Source organism: Schistocerca gregaria, chromosome 1 (assembly GCF_023897955.1).
Source record: "Schistocerca gregaria isolate iqSchGreg1 chromosome 1, iqSchGreg1.2, whole genome shotgun sequence".
Lineage (NCBI taxonomy): Eukaryota > Metazoa > Arthropoda > Insecta > Orthoptera > Acrididae > Schistocerca > Schistocerca gregaria.
Window position 1 is genome coordinate 532905758 of NC_064920.1, and position 15309 is coordinate 532921066.

A 15309-nucleotide genomic window follows, 5' to 3' on the forward strand; every position below is an offset into this window, starting at 1 on the left:
CAGAAATACTGAGCCATGCTGCCTTCCAAGATGTTACTCCAGGCGGGTGCAAAATGAATGTGCGCAACGGAGAACAATAAGCGCTAAAATGATCCCTGTCTGACTACCCCCTGAAGCAGATATTAGGATCTCTTCATCCTCTATATATATATATATATATATATATATATATATATATATATATATATATATATATAAATTACAATCTAAACGTAAATGTATGAAGAAGGCAACTAATACCACTAAATGATAAACGTTGTTGTTCAATAAATATTTATTATAGATTAAAACCAACCCTTTAAGTACAATTATCTATATTTCCTAACTAAAATTGGTAATGGATTGCCCAACTCTGCCGCCTATTATGACTGCGCGATCTAATATCAATAACACGAAATGACTGACGTCATCTATGTATTAAACACTTGAAGACACTACTTTCAAAGACGATCTACGGTGGTGTGGAACCTCCGTGTAAATAAACTAACGTGATCACAGCTGTTTAGCTTTATAGCCCTAATAAGCCGAAGCAATTTGCGATATCACCGTATGTACAGCGTCTGGTGGTTCTCGTACTCGTCTACGACGATGGAAGAACTCCAGCCACAAATAAACGCTTTCAAACCATAGGACGGCGCCTCTCTGACTAATATACTCTAATACTGTCTTCTCCTCTCTCTTTTCTACAGACGAGAAAAGCGAACTCGCAGCCACAAGGACGGAGTTCAGATAACGTCTCAACATAAGTATAGGCTGAAGAGTGCTCACAATTACTGAACGCTGCGTTCTCAACAACGATTTCCAACCCGGAGGTGAAGTCCAGAATCGTATAAGTTGGCAACTTTACAGTGTCTAACTGTTCTAACTATAAACTCTCCAGAGACCAAAGACAGCAAGTCCGTCTGTACCAACAAAGCCGATACCGAGCGACCGTCACACAACGGAAAGACCTCGTCTCTCCACCGCTGGCTTCCCAGCAAGGCTCGGCTCCCTACACTTGTAATTCCGAAAACGAATCATATTCCCGAAACGACGGAATATTCTCTCTCTGCAGATTCTTCCGAACGCCGACCACCCATATTTTAGTCTTTTGTCGCCCAGCGCGGAAGTTTGCGAGGAAAAACCTATACTCGTACAATGGTACACTTCTGAATAAAAATCCTTGGAAGTAACCCAGCCTGCTTGGTTTCTGAGGTGCTGCTTCTTCGTTCCTCTCACCTGCGTCCAAGATTTGCAGAGTTCCCGGTTATCCTTCCAGTCCTGCTACAATAGCGGCCGGCCATCGCCCTATTGTGCTCCAGAGTTCAGGTGCCACGACGTCCGTGTAGCTACTTTCTGTTTTTAAGCAGAACGAACACCTGTGCGGTCCGTCCACCCAGAGCTTGAATTCTGCCTGCCGTTTCATCTCCACTGGCGTTCTAACCTCCACTAGTGTAGGCATTCATTACACCGTTCTGATAATAAAGGCAATCCGCCACCTTTCCTGCAATAAGCGTCAACAATTATTTAAAAGACATGCGTGACGGTGTCAGTCACCTTTAAATATTCATATATACGATGTAAACGTATTAAATGATACCTAATTGTGGATTTCTAAGGATGTACGTCTGGAGTACTATTGTGCTCCAGAGTTCAGGTGCCACGACGTCCGTGTAGCTACTTTCTGTTTTTAAGCAGAACGAACACCTGTGCGGTCCGTCCACCCAGAGCTTGAATTCTGCCTGCCGTTTCATCTCCACTGGCGTTCTAACCTCCACTAGTGTAGGCATTCATTACACCGTTCTGATAATAAAGGCAATCCGCCACCTTTCCTGCAATAAGCGTCAACAATTATTTAAAAGACATGCGTGACGGTGTCAGTCACCTTTAAATATTCATATATACGATGTAAACGTATTAAATGATACCTAATTGTGGATTTCTAAGGATGTACGTCTGGAGTACAGCATTGTATGGTAGTGAAACATGGACTGTGGGAAAACCGGAACAGAAGAGAATCGAAGCATTTGAGATGTGGTGCTATAGACGAATGTTGAAAATTAGGTGGATTGATAAGGTAAGGAATGAGGAGGTTCTACGCAGAATCGGAGAGAAAAGGAATATGTGGAAAACACTCATAAGGAGAAGGGACAGGATGAGAGGACATCTGCTAAGACATGAGGGAATGACTTCCATGGTACTAGAGGGAGCTGTAGAGGGCAAAAACTGCAGAGGAAGACAGAGATTGGAATACGTCAAGCAAATAATTGAGGACGTAGGTTGCAAGTGCTACTCTGAGATGAAGAGGTTAGCACTGGAATGGAATTCGTGGCGGGCCGCATCAAACCAATCAGTAGACTGATGACCAAAAAAAATTGTGGATGTAGTTCACGGCAAAGTATGTGGATGAGTGCTTGTAAGGTGCGAAATTATAGCCACCTTACAGCATCACGTCCGTAATTGCGAAAGTGTTGCCGGTTCAGCATGTTGTTCACGAACTGACACCACGATTATCTCGCATAAATGTTCGATGGGACTCCTGTCGGGCGATCAGGGTGGCCAAATTATTCGCTCGAATTACGCATAATGTTCTTCAAACCAATCGCAAGCAATTGTGGCCCGGTTATATGGCACATTGTCATCTATAAAAATTCTGTCGTTGTCTGGGAACATGAACTGTACGAATTGCTGCAAATGTTTTCCAAGCAGCCGAACATAACCATTTCCAGTCAATTATCGATCCCGTTGGACCAGAGGACTCAGTCCATTCGTTTTAAACATAACCCACACCTTTGTGGAGCCACAACCAGCTAGCACTGTTCCTTATTGACAGCTTTGGTCAACGACTTCATGGTGTCTGGGACACACTCGAACCCTTCCACCAGCTCTTACCAACTGAAATCGGGACAACAGGCAAATCAATGGACAACATCTCACGAATTTTCATTTGGTCACCTTGGATTACCATATCGTGGTTTTTGTCAGTGGTTTTCTTTGTGGTGACGTCATTTGCAACACCCAGAGCACACGTCTTCAGCTCTTACCAACTGAAATCGTGACTCCTCTGACCAGGCCACGGTTTTCCAATCGTCCAGGATCCAACCGATATGGTCACGAGCCAACAGAGCCGCTGCAGGCGATGTCTTGCAGTTTCCCAGGCACTCGTATCGGTCGTCTGCTGCCATAGGTCATTGACACCAGATTTCGCAGCACTGTCGCAACGGATACGTTCGTCGTACCTCCAACATTGATTCTGCAGTTATATGACGCAGTGTTGCTTGCCTATTAGCTCTGGCAACTCTACGGAAACGCCGCTGCTCTCGGTCGTTAAGTAAAGCCCGTCGGGCACTGCATTGTCCGTGGTGAGACGTAATGGCTGAAATTTGGTATTCTTGGCACACTCATGACAATGTAGGTCTCGGAATATTAAATTCCCTAACGATTTCACACGTGGAATGTCGCATGCATCTAACTCCAACTACCATATCGCTTTCAAAGTCAGTTAATCCCCGTTGTGCAGCCATAATCACGTCGGAAACCTTTTCACATGAATCACCTGAGAACAAACTACAGCTCCGACAGTGCACTGTCTTTTATACTTTTTGTACGCGTTACTGTGTCCACCTGCGGAGGTGCATCTCGCAATCCCATGGCTATTCTCACTTCAAAGTGTGTGGTGTGGGTTTGACTGAAAAAGAGATGGACAGCGCCTCGAGTTCAAAAACATACTTGCTATTCTAGTTTCTGTCAATACACAAGAATCGGGATTGGATGTTGTGTTCAACTGTCATCCTTGAGTTTTCCCACTATGGCGCTGAACGATGCAGGCCGGCAAATGAGCACTACCGAAGTCTCAATGCGTATGCGGCTGTCAGTGGGGGACTTACTGAAGTTGGTTTCGTTAGGAAATGTCACGTAGTGACTAGAGACAACTTTCGAAGACGGATTACTCAGCTGCAATGGAACTCTCGTTGTTAGTGACGCATCTTTTCGTGTCAGTCAATTGTACCGGCACTTACACTACGTTTGAAGACTCTTCGCGTTGTTTTGTTGGTGTAGCAATCGATGTTTCCCGTCACACAACAGAGCCCCGCTGTAAGACATACACTATCTGATCCAAAATATCCGCACATCCCTGTGTAATGCGGCGTTGGGAACTAGCCGGCACTAGGAGCGGACTCGCCAGTGTAAAAGGGAAGCAATAACAGCAGAATGGTTAGATCGGGAGAGTTCACTGACTTGGAATGTCCACCACTCATTGGATGTCATCAGAGCCGTTTCAACCCTTCTAAAGCTACTCACGTCACCAGGGTGGTGTGGTCCTCAAATGGGAACGAGAAGGAACAACCACAGCTAAACCAATAGCAGGCTCAACTAATCTACTAACGAACAGGAACCATCAAAGATTGCTGGTGGACTTGTGAAAAATCGCATTTAACCAGGGGAAGGAATCACTTGGGATCTCCAGAACGCTACCAGTTATCCAGCTACCACAATGACTGTGTAGGGAGTTAAAAAGAACGGCGTATAATGCTCCAACAGTTCTTCATAAACCACACATTTCTGTAGTGAGTACTGAGCGACCCTTGAGGTGGTGTAAAGAGTGATTCCACTGGACAGTCGATGACTGGAACGAATGATTTGGTGTTACAAATCACGCTGGAGTCTGTGGCAGTCGGGTGGAAGGGTTAGTGTTACAGTATGAGGGTGTTCTTCGTGGCTATATTGCAGTCCCCTTATTGCGTTAAGAAAACGCTAAATGCCAAAGGCAGGAACACATTTCACAGCACTGTGTACTGCGTACAGTAAAGTAACAGTTAGCATCACGATGCACGCTGTCACAAAGCAGCATCTTCGAGGCAGTGGTTTGTTGACACCTCTGAAATGGACAGCTTGTCCAAGAGTCCCGATCTGGACCCAATGGAACACGCTTAGGACGAGCGTCCAATACCTATCTTCTGTGATTTTAGCTCCTAACGAGGAATGGGCTGCCATTTCTTCACAGACAAAAAATTGTTCAAATGGCTCTAAGCACTATGGAACTTAACATCTGAGGTCATCAGTCCCCTAGACTTAGAAATACTTAAACCTAACTAACCTAAGGACATCTCACACGCACCCATGCCCGAGACGGGATTCGAACCTGCGACCGTAGCAGCAGCGCGGTTCCGGACTGAAGCGCCTAGAACCGCTGGTGACATCGGTCGGCTCTTCAGACGTTAAGAGACCTTGTTGGAACTGTCGCCTGAAGAGTTCAACCGCCGTACAGGCGAAGAGTGTCAACTAACAGGTGTTTGGATTTACTTTTGATCATACAATGTTGGTGTACTCGTGACACCTGACGCACTGTTTAAAACGTTGTTTGAGGTTGGATTCATTCGGGCCATTTCTTGTGTGTGTTGCAGTTTTCACAAACCTTGCTCCGTCTAATTAACATTACATCAGTGTTTTATCATAAATACTGTTTCTGGCGTTTGCCGTGTGTCCCGTAGCCTACAGTGGTGTGTTCTGCCTTGTTGCAGGCAGGGCCTGATGCGTCGTGAGGTGAGGAGCAGCTGCCATGCTCATTAAGGAGTACCGCATCCCGCTGCCCCTCACCGTCGAGGAGTACCGCATCGCACAGCTCTTCATGATAGCGGTGAGTGCTCACGCCTACGCTGCGACACGCTTCACCACTTTCCCAACCATGTCATTCTGCTTCCTTTAGTTATCTTTATTGCCGTGGCCCTAATTCACATGTGGTGCCTCCCTTTACGTCTGCTTTTTGGGTATTCCTCCTCCTGTTCCACATCGTGTTTCTCCTCCTTGTGGTCATCATTATCGTCATCATAATCATCGTCATCTACTACTACTACTACTACTACTACTACTACTACTACTCACATCCTTCCCCTTCCGTTCTTTCACATTTTGCCCAACTCTTTCCCCCTTTCTCATTCTAACTCCTCTGCCAATCCCCCAAATCCCTCTCTCTTGTCGCCCAGCTGTTAACCCTCCTCTCACCCCCCCCCCCCCCACCCACCCTTTTCACTTTCACAGCCCTGCTCCAATGAAACTGGTCTTCCCCTACGCTTCTGTCCATTATGGAAGCCAATAGGCTAGTGCATCTCAAATAAAACTGATTAACAAAGAAATTGTTTCTTAACGCGGAAAGATTTTGTTGGATGTTCTCGCGTGCTCGTTTTAGGTAAAGTGCGTAAAATGTTCAGTCACATGTAATTTTGGCTCATATTGAGAATTTCTGTGAAAATATAGCTGTCTACTCATCGTAACGTTTTAGTTGCTCTGCAGTGTTACGCGCTTTATTTCATAGTCTGTACTTAGCGCACCTTAGGCTGGAGGCGAAAAACGTACGACTCAGTTCTTAGGGGAAAAACACCACCACATTCTTGTCTTTTCTTCAAATAACACTTCAAATTATAAAACAGTTTATTAACTCCCTACCAAAATATAGTTATACTTTTAAAAAAATGACAAGCACGTTTACGAGGCGTAAAGGAGTCGTTTTCGTCTAGCCTTATAGTCTGAAACTGACGAAAGACAAAAATATTTCAAGATGATATTAAGGACGTTCAAAAATCAGCTTGCATATTATTTAAATATTATCAACAAATGCCTCGTCAAAATATAGCAGGAAATATGCTGCGGGATTTAAAACTTTCCCGGCGCACATATTGTTCCGCAAAATTTCGGGACAACTGCCGGATGTTTGTAACTTCCTGCCACAGTATTTCGGCGCAGTCTTCTGGCCATCTTCAGGTGATACTGGTGAAAACGCACTGAGCTCTGGTACTTAAGGCCCCGACGGCACATGCACGGTGGATTCACTCGGCGTTGCGCTTGCGCTACTTGAGCGCGTTCGATTGTGCTGTGCCGCGCGCCCCCCGTGGTGAAAACTCGCCGCTTCCATATCAATTCGATTGCCTTCCTGCGGTTGCATCACAGAACTACGCCGGCTACGGAGGTCACGAAGTTTTTCAACAATTGCATTCCATGCCCTCTCGATTAATGAGAGACTCATTGTCAGTCGTATTTCCACGGCTTCATTAATAATACAACTCTAAAAGTTAGACGTATGGGCCACAATTTTTGTCTCCCTGTAATTATGAGATGACCAGTGGAAATACAGTGATCAGCGATGGCAGACTTACAAGGCTGAAGAAGGCGAATATGTCGCTGAAGTTCTACAACGCGATCATGCACAGTACTCGTTGTTTGCCCTATGTAAGATTTGCCTCATTCACACTGAATCCTGTAAACACCTGCCTTGCGCAGCTCTAGGTCGTCTTTGAGAGATCCCAACAGTGACGAAATTTTTGCAGGAGGGTGAAACAATGCTTTCACTATATATTAATCTTAGTATTCTGCTTATTTGTGCTGATATATTATCAGTATATGGTAAATAGGCAGTCGTTTTAAAGGCCTCTTCCACTTCTTTGCTCCGTCGTTTACAGGTCTGCAGCGCTCTCTCCACTTGGTGGGACGAATACTCATTCTTCAGAAATATTGTCTGCAGGTGCTCCAGTTCCGTTTGCAAATTATCGGGGTCAGAGGTGACGTGGGCTCGGTGAATCAATATTTTCAAAACACCCATCGTTTGTGCCGGATGATGGCAACGCGGCTTGCAAGTAGAAGTCTGTGTGAGTGGGCTTTCTATACACTGAATGACTCAGTGTGACATCGCTCTTACGTCTCATCAAGACGTATAAAAACGGCAGGCAATCGACCTTCTCCAACTCCATAGTAAATTTTATGTTTTTCGTGTATGGAGTTCAGATGTTGTAGGAGCTCTCGCAGACGATCCAAACCATGAGGCCGAACTATAAAAATATCATCAACATATCACCAAAATACACATTTTACACACTTCATGGATCCGGAAAGAGAGCAGCAGTAAATAAAATAAATTGCTCTCCATTTTAACTGACGGCAGTGACACAAGTTCTCAAAGGTTTTATCCTGAAGGTTTATTGCGTTGGAGTAGCTGGATAATCTATTTTTAGTTGACCAATCACCCACCCAGATATTTATATTTCGCTATAACAATCCGAGCGACTCTACCACTGACTCTTTTCACCGCAACAAAGCATCGTGCAAATGAACTCTGGGAATCTGATAGTCCACGCTGGTCTGGATGCACACTGAAGTCTTCGTGTTGGGTTCACGCACGGAACTGTGAACTTCAGGAATATGCGTAATCAGGCACTTTTTGTAAACATATATACCTGTCCGTAGAGTAATTATGGACAAGCGTAATGTTGGAGCCTTGATAGATTTTCAAGTTACTAACGCAAGCCTGCCAAAGTGCAAATGCTTCGGCGTTAAAACTAAAAATGAGCAGACTTGCGGAAACAGGCGTTAGCTGTAAGGCAGTTTTTCTAACGGCACTTCCGATCTGCGGCTTCTATAAGCTAATCCGTCGCAAACTGCTGGAAAAGCAGTCATATTTCAAGAGCATTACATCGAAATTCTACCACGTTAAGGCAGAGAAGGATTTGTTATGAGTTCCGGACACAAAATACGTCTTGTCATCTCTCAGCACGTAGTTGCACCCGAAAAGCTACACGATTCTATATACATAAAAAAAAGATTTGCATCACCTCGGTTTCCTAGAGTTCCGGAACCTGTACAGAAAATTGGAATAGAGATCAACGTAACCTGAGCGAAGCATGTCATCGACAGTTCCTGTCTCTCTGTAACTCCTCCACGCCCGAACAACATCGCTTTGGTTCTCTCCGAGACGCCTGGTCACTTCCCTTGCTGAGAGTCCTTCGTGGCATACAGTAACAATGGACGCGATGGAACCACAGTATTAACCTTCCAGGCATGGGTGAACGACAGACAACACGAGCCGTGTACCTTCTTTCTGGTGGAATGACTGGAAGTGATTGGCTGTCGGACCCCCTCCTTCTAATGGGCTCTGCTCATGGATTGTTGTTTACGTCTTTGGGCAGGCTTAGTGACATCTCTGAACTATCAAAGGGACTGTGTCTGTGATTCAATATCCGCAGTCAACGTCTATCTTCAGAAGTTCTGGGAACCGGGGAGGTGCAAAGCTTTTTTTGATGTGTGTATTAAGGGGGCCGAACAGTATCTGAAGTCATATACGCTAGCTGAAGTGGAACCCCATCAGGAATAAAGTTAAAGGTAAAATAACCATATGCTGTTCCTTACCGTTTATGACACCCTCATCACACATGGTTGAGCCTACTGTAAAGAAAAAAAAACTGCTTGTAACCAAAATACTACAAACGAAATGCATTACTTTCTTGTCGATCTTTTATTTGGTATAGTGTTTTGTAATTTTCATTCTTGATGTTTGTTATATCTGTTCTAAAAATGACTCTGAGCACTAAGGGACTTAACATCTATGGTCATCAGTCCTCTAGAACTTGGAACTACTTAAACCTAACTAACCTAAGGACATCACACAATACCCAGTCATAAGAGGAATGTTATATCTATCATACACTACTTTCTTTCTACTTTCTTTTTTTCTTTAACGACCGAGCTTATGGTGTGTAAGTACTAAGTCACGCGAGGGGGACAGCACAGCACAGTTATAGTACATGTGCGATTAGAGAGGAATGTACTAGACCCCGCGCAAAATAACGTCCTATCAGTGCAGAAACGTAATCTAACACTAAATTCCTGGTGATTCCGTCACTTTGTGACGAATTGGCGGCTGCTTCAATCGTTTGTAATTTACCGACTTCCGTGCTCAAGACGTTCTCCTTGCTATCTTTTTGTCAGAATGTCAAATGTGTGAGAATTCCTAAGGGACCAACACAACTATGCCCGAGGGAGGAACCGATCCTCCGGCGGGAGGGGCCGTGCAGCCCGTAACGTGGAGCCTTAACCGCGCGGCAACTCGGCGCAGCTATTTTTTTACTACGTGACAGTGCACCGTAGTCCCCGTGCACCAAAGGTTTTGAGGAAATTCTTCATAATCGGGCACTTGTGGTTATGTGCAATGCCATTAATTTTTTGTTGGATGAGGCAAACGATGAAGCAAGAATCTCGTTAAAAAAATGCTTCAGGGGATTGCAGAAACCAATACCTATTACAATCGAACAATGAAGAGGCATATAAGGCATAGGTGCGTACAAGTGCTTCCCAAGGCTACTCTGCTTCAGGAAAGACGTGATAGAAAGAGGAGAATTTTTTTGTTTTTAGGTAATATTGCCGAACAGGTTGTCAGGGGCTGACACACAATTTTGAAGTGACAAATGCTCTTTAGTTTACACAATGTCACTATTGTAGTGAGCGATGTTAAGTGCTACGCTACATTTCTTACTCCCTTTTTTGTTTTTAAGATTTCTTTCTGGCATCATGTGATTCAACGTGTTTTGCTTTGGTTGATCCTTGATTTATGCGTGGATTCATTTTTGTAGTCCTCTAGTGTAGTTTTAATTTAATTTGGTATAAGCAATTTATAATGCGTATCTCGAAGTAGACCATTAATTATTATGATACAATTCACGAAGCAGCTAAAACTGTGTTGTGAGATTATACTGAACTTTTCTTTTTGATGTAAAATATGGCACAGTTTGCTATAGTCAGTGGACGGCAAACCATACATATGACAGCAAATAAATGAATAGTAAATAAACTTCCAAACTTTGCCACTCGTTTAATTTATTGAAACAATGAATAGTAATTGATCTATTGATTTTTTCTAAAAAGAAGCAAAACATGAGTTCGCATAAGTTAATCTACCCAGTTCGACAAATAGTTCCGCTGTCCCTGGTAAGTTACGTTAATATAACAACGCTGCATTCAGCCTTTGTGTACAAGATCACCGAGTTCTCTGGTATAATTATAAAATCTGTAAAAATGTTTTGTGAACAGCTGTAACGACCGAATCATGAATGCATTGTCAACAAAAAGAACATAACAAGTCATCTGCGTAAGAATTTTAACAAGCAGAGCCTGGAAACCTAGATGGAGACGTACAATGCTTGACGCTTTCGCCGGACCAATATGAGGTCGCCAGCATTAAGAAAATCGCTGATTACAAGCTGGCTGATTACGAATTGCGGGTGAAAATGCAAATATCTAAGCAAACAGCCCCAACACAGTATAGAGGCGACCAGTTGACGATTAGGGCAGAGTTCAACAACAGACGGGTCTCTGGCGTCCGTCAACCGAGAGCAGATCATTACATGAATGAAATAATCTATTCAATTAAGCTTGCACACTAAGGGCGACTTGTGTTCTGCCTGTACGTACGTCTGGACTGTGAGTAGTTAGTCTACCATGCACTTACGACTGTCACAGCGTGACGTGTGACGGAACCTGAGGGTTCGAGTTGAGCAATAAGAAAGTGGCTCCTTTTCATGATTAAATGCAAAGTGATAGGCCGGGCAGGCTATTTGTTCTAATAATTTGAGTATGTAGTAAGCTTCAGCTATGTCCTACGCTCGTTGAAATTACGACCCTGTGGCTGTGCTCTTAGATATTTTCATGTAAACTCTGGAAGAAGCAAAAAAAAAAAAAAAATCAGACCAAGGTACCAGCCCAGAAGCTCGTTTCTTCATTTGACCTCCCTAGCCTGCTACCGGAGTCTTTCCATACTGTCTCTAACCATAGAGACCTGATAAATCTCACAGTCAGCTAGATCCTTTCACCGACTTATTCCCTTGCACGATGCAGCTCGCGTGCCAGAGTTTCAGTAGACGTGAAAAATTCCTATTCCTATTCGACTGAAGGCTTCACGTTAGTGCGTTGCGACCACCTTCGGGATTTCGTAAAGCGCTTCTTCAACCTACGGCGTTTTAATAGGTGCTCCTACTTATATGTAACATGCCTTATATGCACACCTATCGATGTTACTTTTATTATCCCGGACATACCGATGATATTCTGGTGGGGAATTAGAATGAAGGAGGCCTGTATATAGGTTCCTTTTAGTAGTTTTGCCTGTTTATTCGTATTCGCGACAAGTCCGATAGCCAATCACTAAAAATTGTAGGGTTGTCAAGTGGGACCAAACTGCTAAGGTCATCGGTCCCTAGGCTTACATACTACTTAAACTAACTTACACTAACGACAACACACACACCCATGCCGCAGGGAGGACTCCAACTTCCGACGGGGTGAGCCGCGCGAACCGTGGCAAAGCGCCCTGACCGCACGGCTACCTCGCGCGGCGATAAAGTGTGTCGTTGCAGAAATCTTTTATTTCGAAAGACATAGTGGGACTACGGGTTTCCCATATGCTTGCTTCGCAAGGGTTTCGTAAATTCATTACCGTGTTCCAGTTTCGCGGCCTTTCTGAATGCCGTAGTTGACAAGCAATATTTAGATTTGCAAATTCGGTTGCAATGAAGCCGAAAAGGGCCATCCGGTTGTGCAGTGCCCCTTCACCTCTTCCATAATTTCTGGTATTTCCTGAAGCTGTTGGAAGCCGTTATGCGCTGGATGAAGTTGTGCGCTCGTGAAAAGTGGTTGTTTATACCTCGTGTCTGTTTAGCAGTGTCTGCCGGCGCCCCAAGTCGTCTTGTGCTAATGGAATGGGGCGCGCATATGTGGAGTTGTTTGTCAGAATCTCTAAGCTCCGAGTCAACACAGCCTATCGTTCCCGATGAGAGCTGTCAGAGGCGACTTTTTACGGTCTTGTGCCTATACATTTATTGGTCTTGTACCTATACATTTATTGGTCTTGTGCCTATACATTTATTGGTCTTGTGCCTATACATTTATTGGCCACACATTCTCAAACGTGGATTGTTGACTGCTATAGTTAGCTATTACGAGTATAAATATTTGCCTTGTCACTGGGTTTTGGGCAACAAGAAAGTTTGCGGGATGAAACTGCAGCAGTTAAAATAATAATTTCGTAAGAGTCAACGCCGTAGTGTAAGTTGTCCTTAGCCTACCCTACTAATTTTACCGCGGTATCGGGTTTTCCAAGTTTGACCCGGAAACTGAACCATTTGTAGTTTCTGGTGATTCTTCACATCATTGAGAAGTTAAGGCTAGATTAAAGGCAGACAAGAAAATTTCCGTGGTCCGACCAGAATGCTATTCGGCCACCTTTCGATTTCTCGGCACGCGTTTTTTTTCCCCCCTCTCTTACTTTCTGTTTGTTTCTGTGGTGTCACCGCCAGACACCACACTTGCTAGGTGGTAGCCTGTAAATCGGCCGCGGTCCGTTAGTATACGTCGGACCCGCGTGTCGCCACTATCAGTGATTGCAGACCGAGCGCCGCCACACGGCAGGTGTAGTCTGGATAGACTCCCTAGCACTCGCTCCAGTTGTACAGCCGACTTTGCTAGCGATGGTTCGTTCACTGACTACGTACACTCTCATTTGCAGACGACAGTTTAGCATAGCCTTCAGCTACGTCATTTGCTACTACCTAGCAAGGCGCCATATTCAGTTACTATATGTCTTCTGGCAGAAAATATTGTGAATCATGTACCGTCAAGAGCGATGTTCCTCATTAATGGATTAAAGTTAAGTATCAAACTAATTATGTCCGCTTTCTGAATTCTCATTCCTTGTCATGTTCCACGTCAGTATAGCTCCCTCCTCACGCCAGCCTGCGTGAGCTAAACGCGTGTATTTCGGCCTCCTCTAGTAACACGGTGTTGGCTCTCCTGCCAACACTACAGTTTCTGTATATATTCGTTGCCATTGTAGAGTCTTGTAGCGCAGGAAGCAAGTGAGAGGATGTTATGGGTGGCCGGTATCCTCTTTCTACAACACAAATGCACATGTGGGTTAACATGATTCTTTATTTACGAGTACATGAACAGACAGCTGCTACTTAACTTCGACAGAATCTACATAGCTACTACTTAACTTCAACAGAATCTACATAGCTACTACTTAACTTCAACAGAATCTACATAGCTACTACTTAACTTCAACAGAATCTACGTGTCGTTGTATAAGATCTTCAGCCATTGTTCTCTTGCAACAGTATCGGTAGACGCCAGACTAGTGCGAGTTAGTGCATCAGTGACTGTAGTGAGAGAGATCCTTCGGTCAGCGGCGGCCTAAATACTTGCGGCCGACAGGTCGTTGGCGCGTGTTGCATGCGAGTCTCCGACCTCTCTTGTGATAGGCACACTTGATCCAGTGCTCACTATCGATCTTGGCTCTACATCTTTGCCGACCGGTGGGCTGGCGACAGCTTACGCCAAGACAGTTTATTCGGCGTTTTTCTTTAGCAGTTTTGTGCAGCTGTCGCACGAAATCTTTCAGATTTCTTCGGTGAGAGCTACACTCAGTTTTTATGGTAGAGAAGGTAGCTAGTCCCCCGACCGAACCCGCTTAGCTAACGTTCCTACACCCTTAAAACGCCAGATTCAACAGAACAGCGATAATCAATATATCGTTGCGCACAGAGTGCTTCTCCGGAATACGGCATTCAGTCGCTTTTCTTATCTTTCTTGCCTCCCATTTATCTTGTATGATGGAGACAGAAACATTTTCGCAAACTCTGAGCGCAGATTCGTCCGTATACTTCTACAAAAACAGCGTTAATAGAGGATCCTGTAGTTTCCATAAAGGTAGTTTGGCTCCAATAAAAGCTTTACATTAGTCGAATGCAAATTACTATTTTCGACTCGATGTTTCTGTTCCGTAGGAAGCAAAGAAATATTCTTCCCAGTAGTCTTGTAAAGCGCATTTTTGTGTTTGGTTGAGCTACTATGTTGAGAAATGAAATATTTATTTTCGTAGTTGACTGACTGCTTCCATATATTGCACAGAAGTATATTACCATCAGTAGAAAACGCGTCGGATCCGAAAGTGTTAATGTAACTTTACAATTTAGAGCATAATGAAACACTGAATTTCGGCTTACACAACGACTTCTTGATCAATAACCAAAAGAAAGAGAAATTCAGAAGAATAATAAAACCACGTTTTATCTACGGAACTAGTTGTTGTTTGTGAAAGAAGTATGATCCGATAAGAAGCAATGTAAACACAAGCGATAATTATAACTCTTGCATACTGTTAGCTCTTTTATGCCTGTACTTGTGTTTTTAAAATAAATAACAATAGAAAGGGCAACAAAAGGCCTTTTGTTCGGCCATTAGGCATTTGTAAAAAAAAAAAAAAAATAATAATCAGAGAAAAGCTATATAAAACTGCCAGGGTTCAATAACAAAGATGTCAATCCTACAGATTCACGTTCAAATTGAAGATAGCTTTAAAGAATTTATAAAGGGATTCTTCCGAAGTTCCGGGCTTTGGTTATGCTACAATTAGTAAATGCTGTAGATAACAAACAAAAATATTATATCCCAGAGAAATGAAGTGTATGAGAAGTGAAAGAGAATGCTGCAATGTATAAAACTCCTTACTCCAGA

The 15309-nt window shown here is 43.8% G+C and overlaps 1 protein-coding gene across 8 annotated transcripts in view; it reads left to right on the plus strand.

Annotated features, from left to right (window-relative positions):
* Nucleotides 1-15309, plus strand: part of LOC126355190 (protein retinal degeneration B) — a 533358-nt gene that overhangs the window by 287837 nt on the left and 230212 nt on the right. For all 8 annotated transcript variants that reach the window (XR_007565476.1, XR_007565478.1, XM_050005465.1 and 5 more), the window contains one exon: nucleotides 5502-5617. Coding sequence is in view for 6 of the 8 variants with exons in the window: in XM_050005465.1 (XP_049861422.1) it covers nucleotides 5540-5617 (78 nt within the window). In the remaining 2 variants the exon portion in view is untranslated. The remainder of the gene's footprint in view (nucleotides 1-5501; nucleotides 5618-15309) is intronic.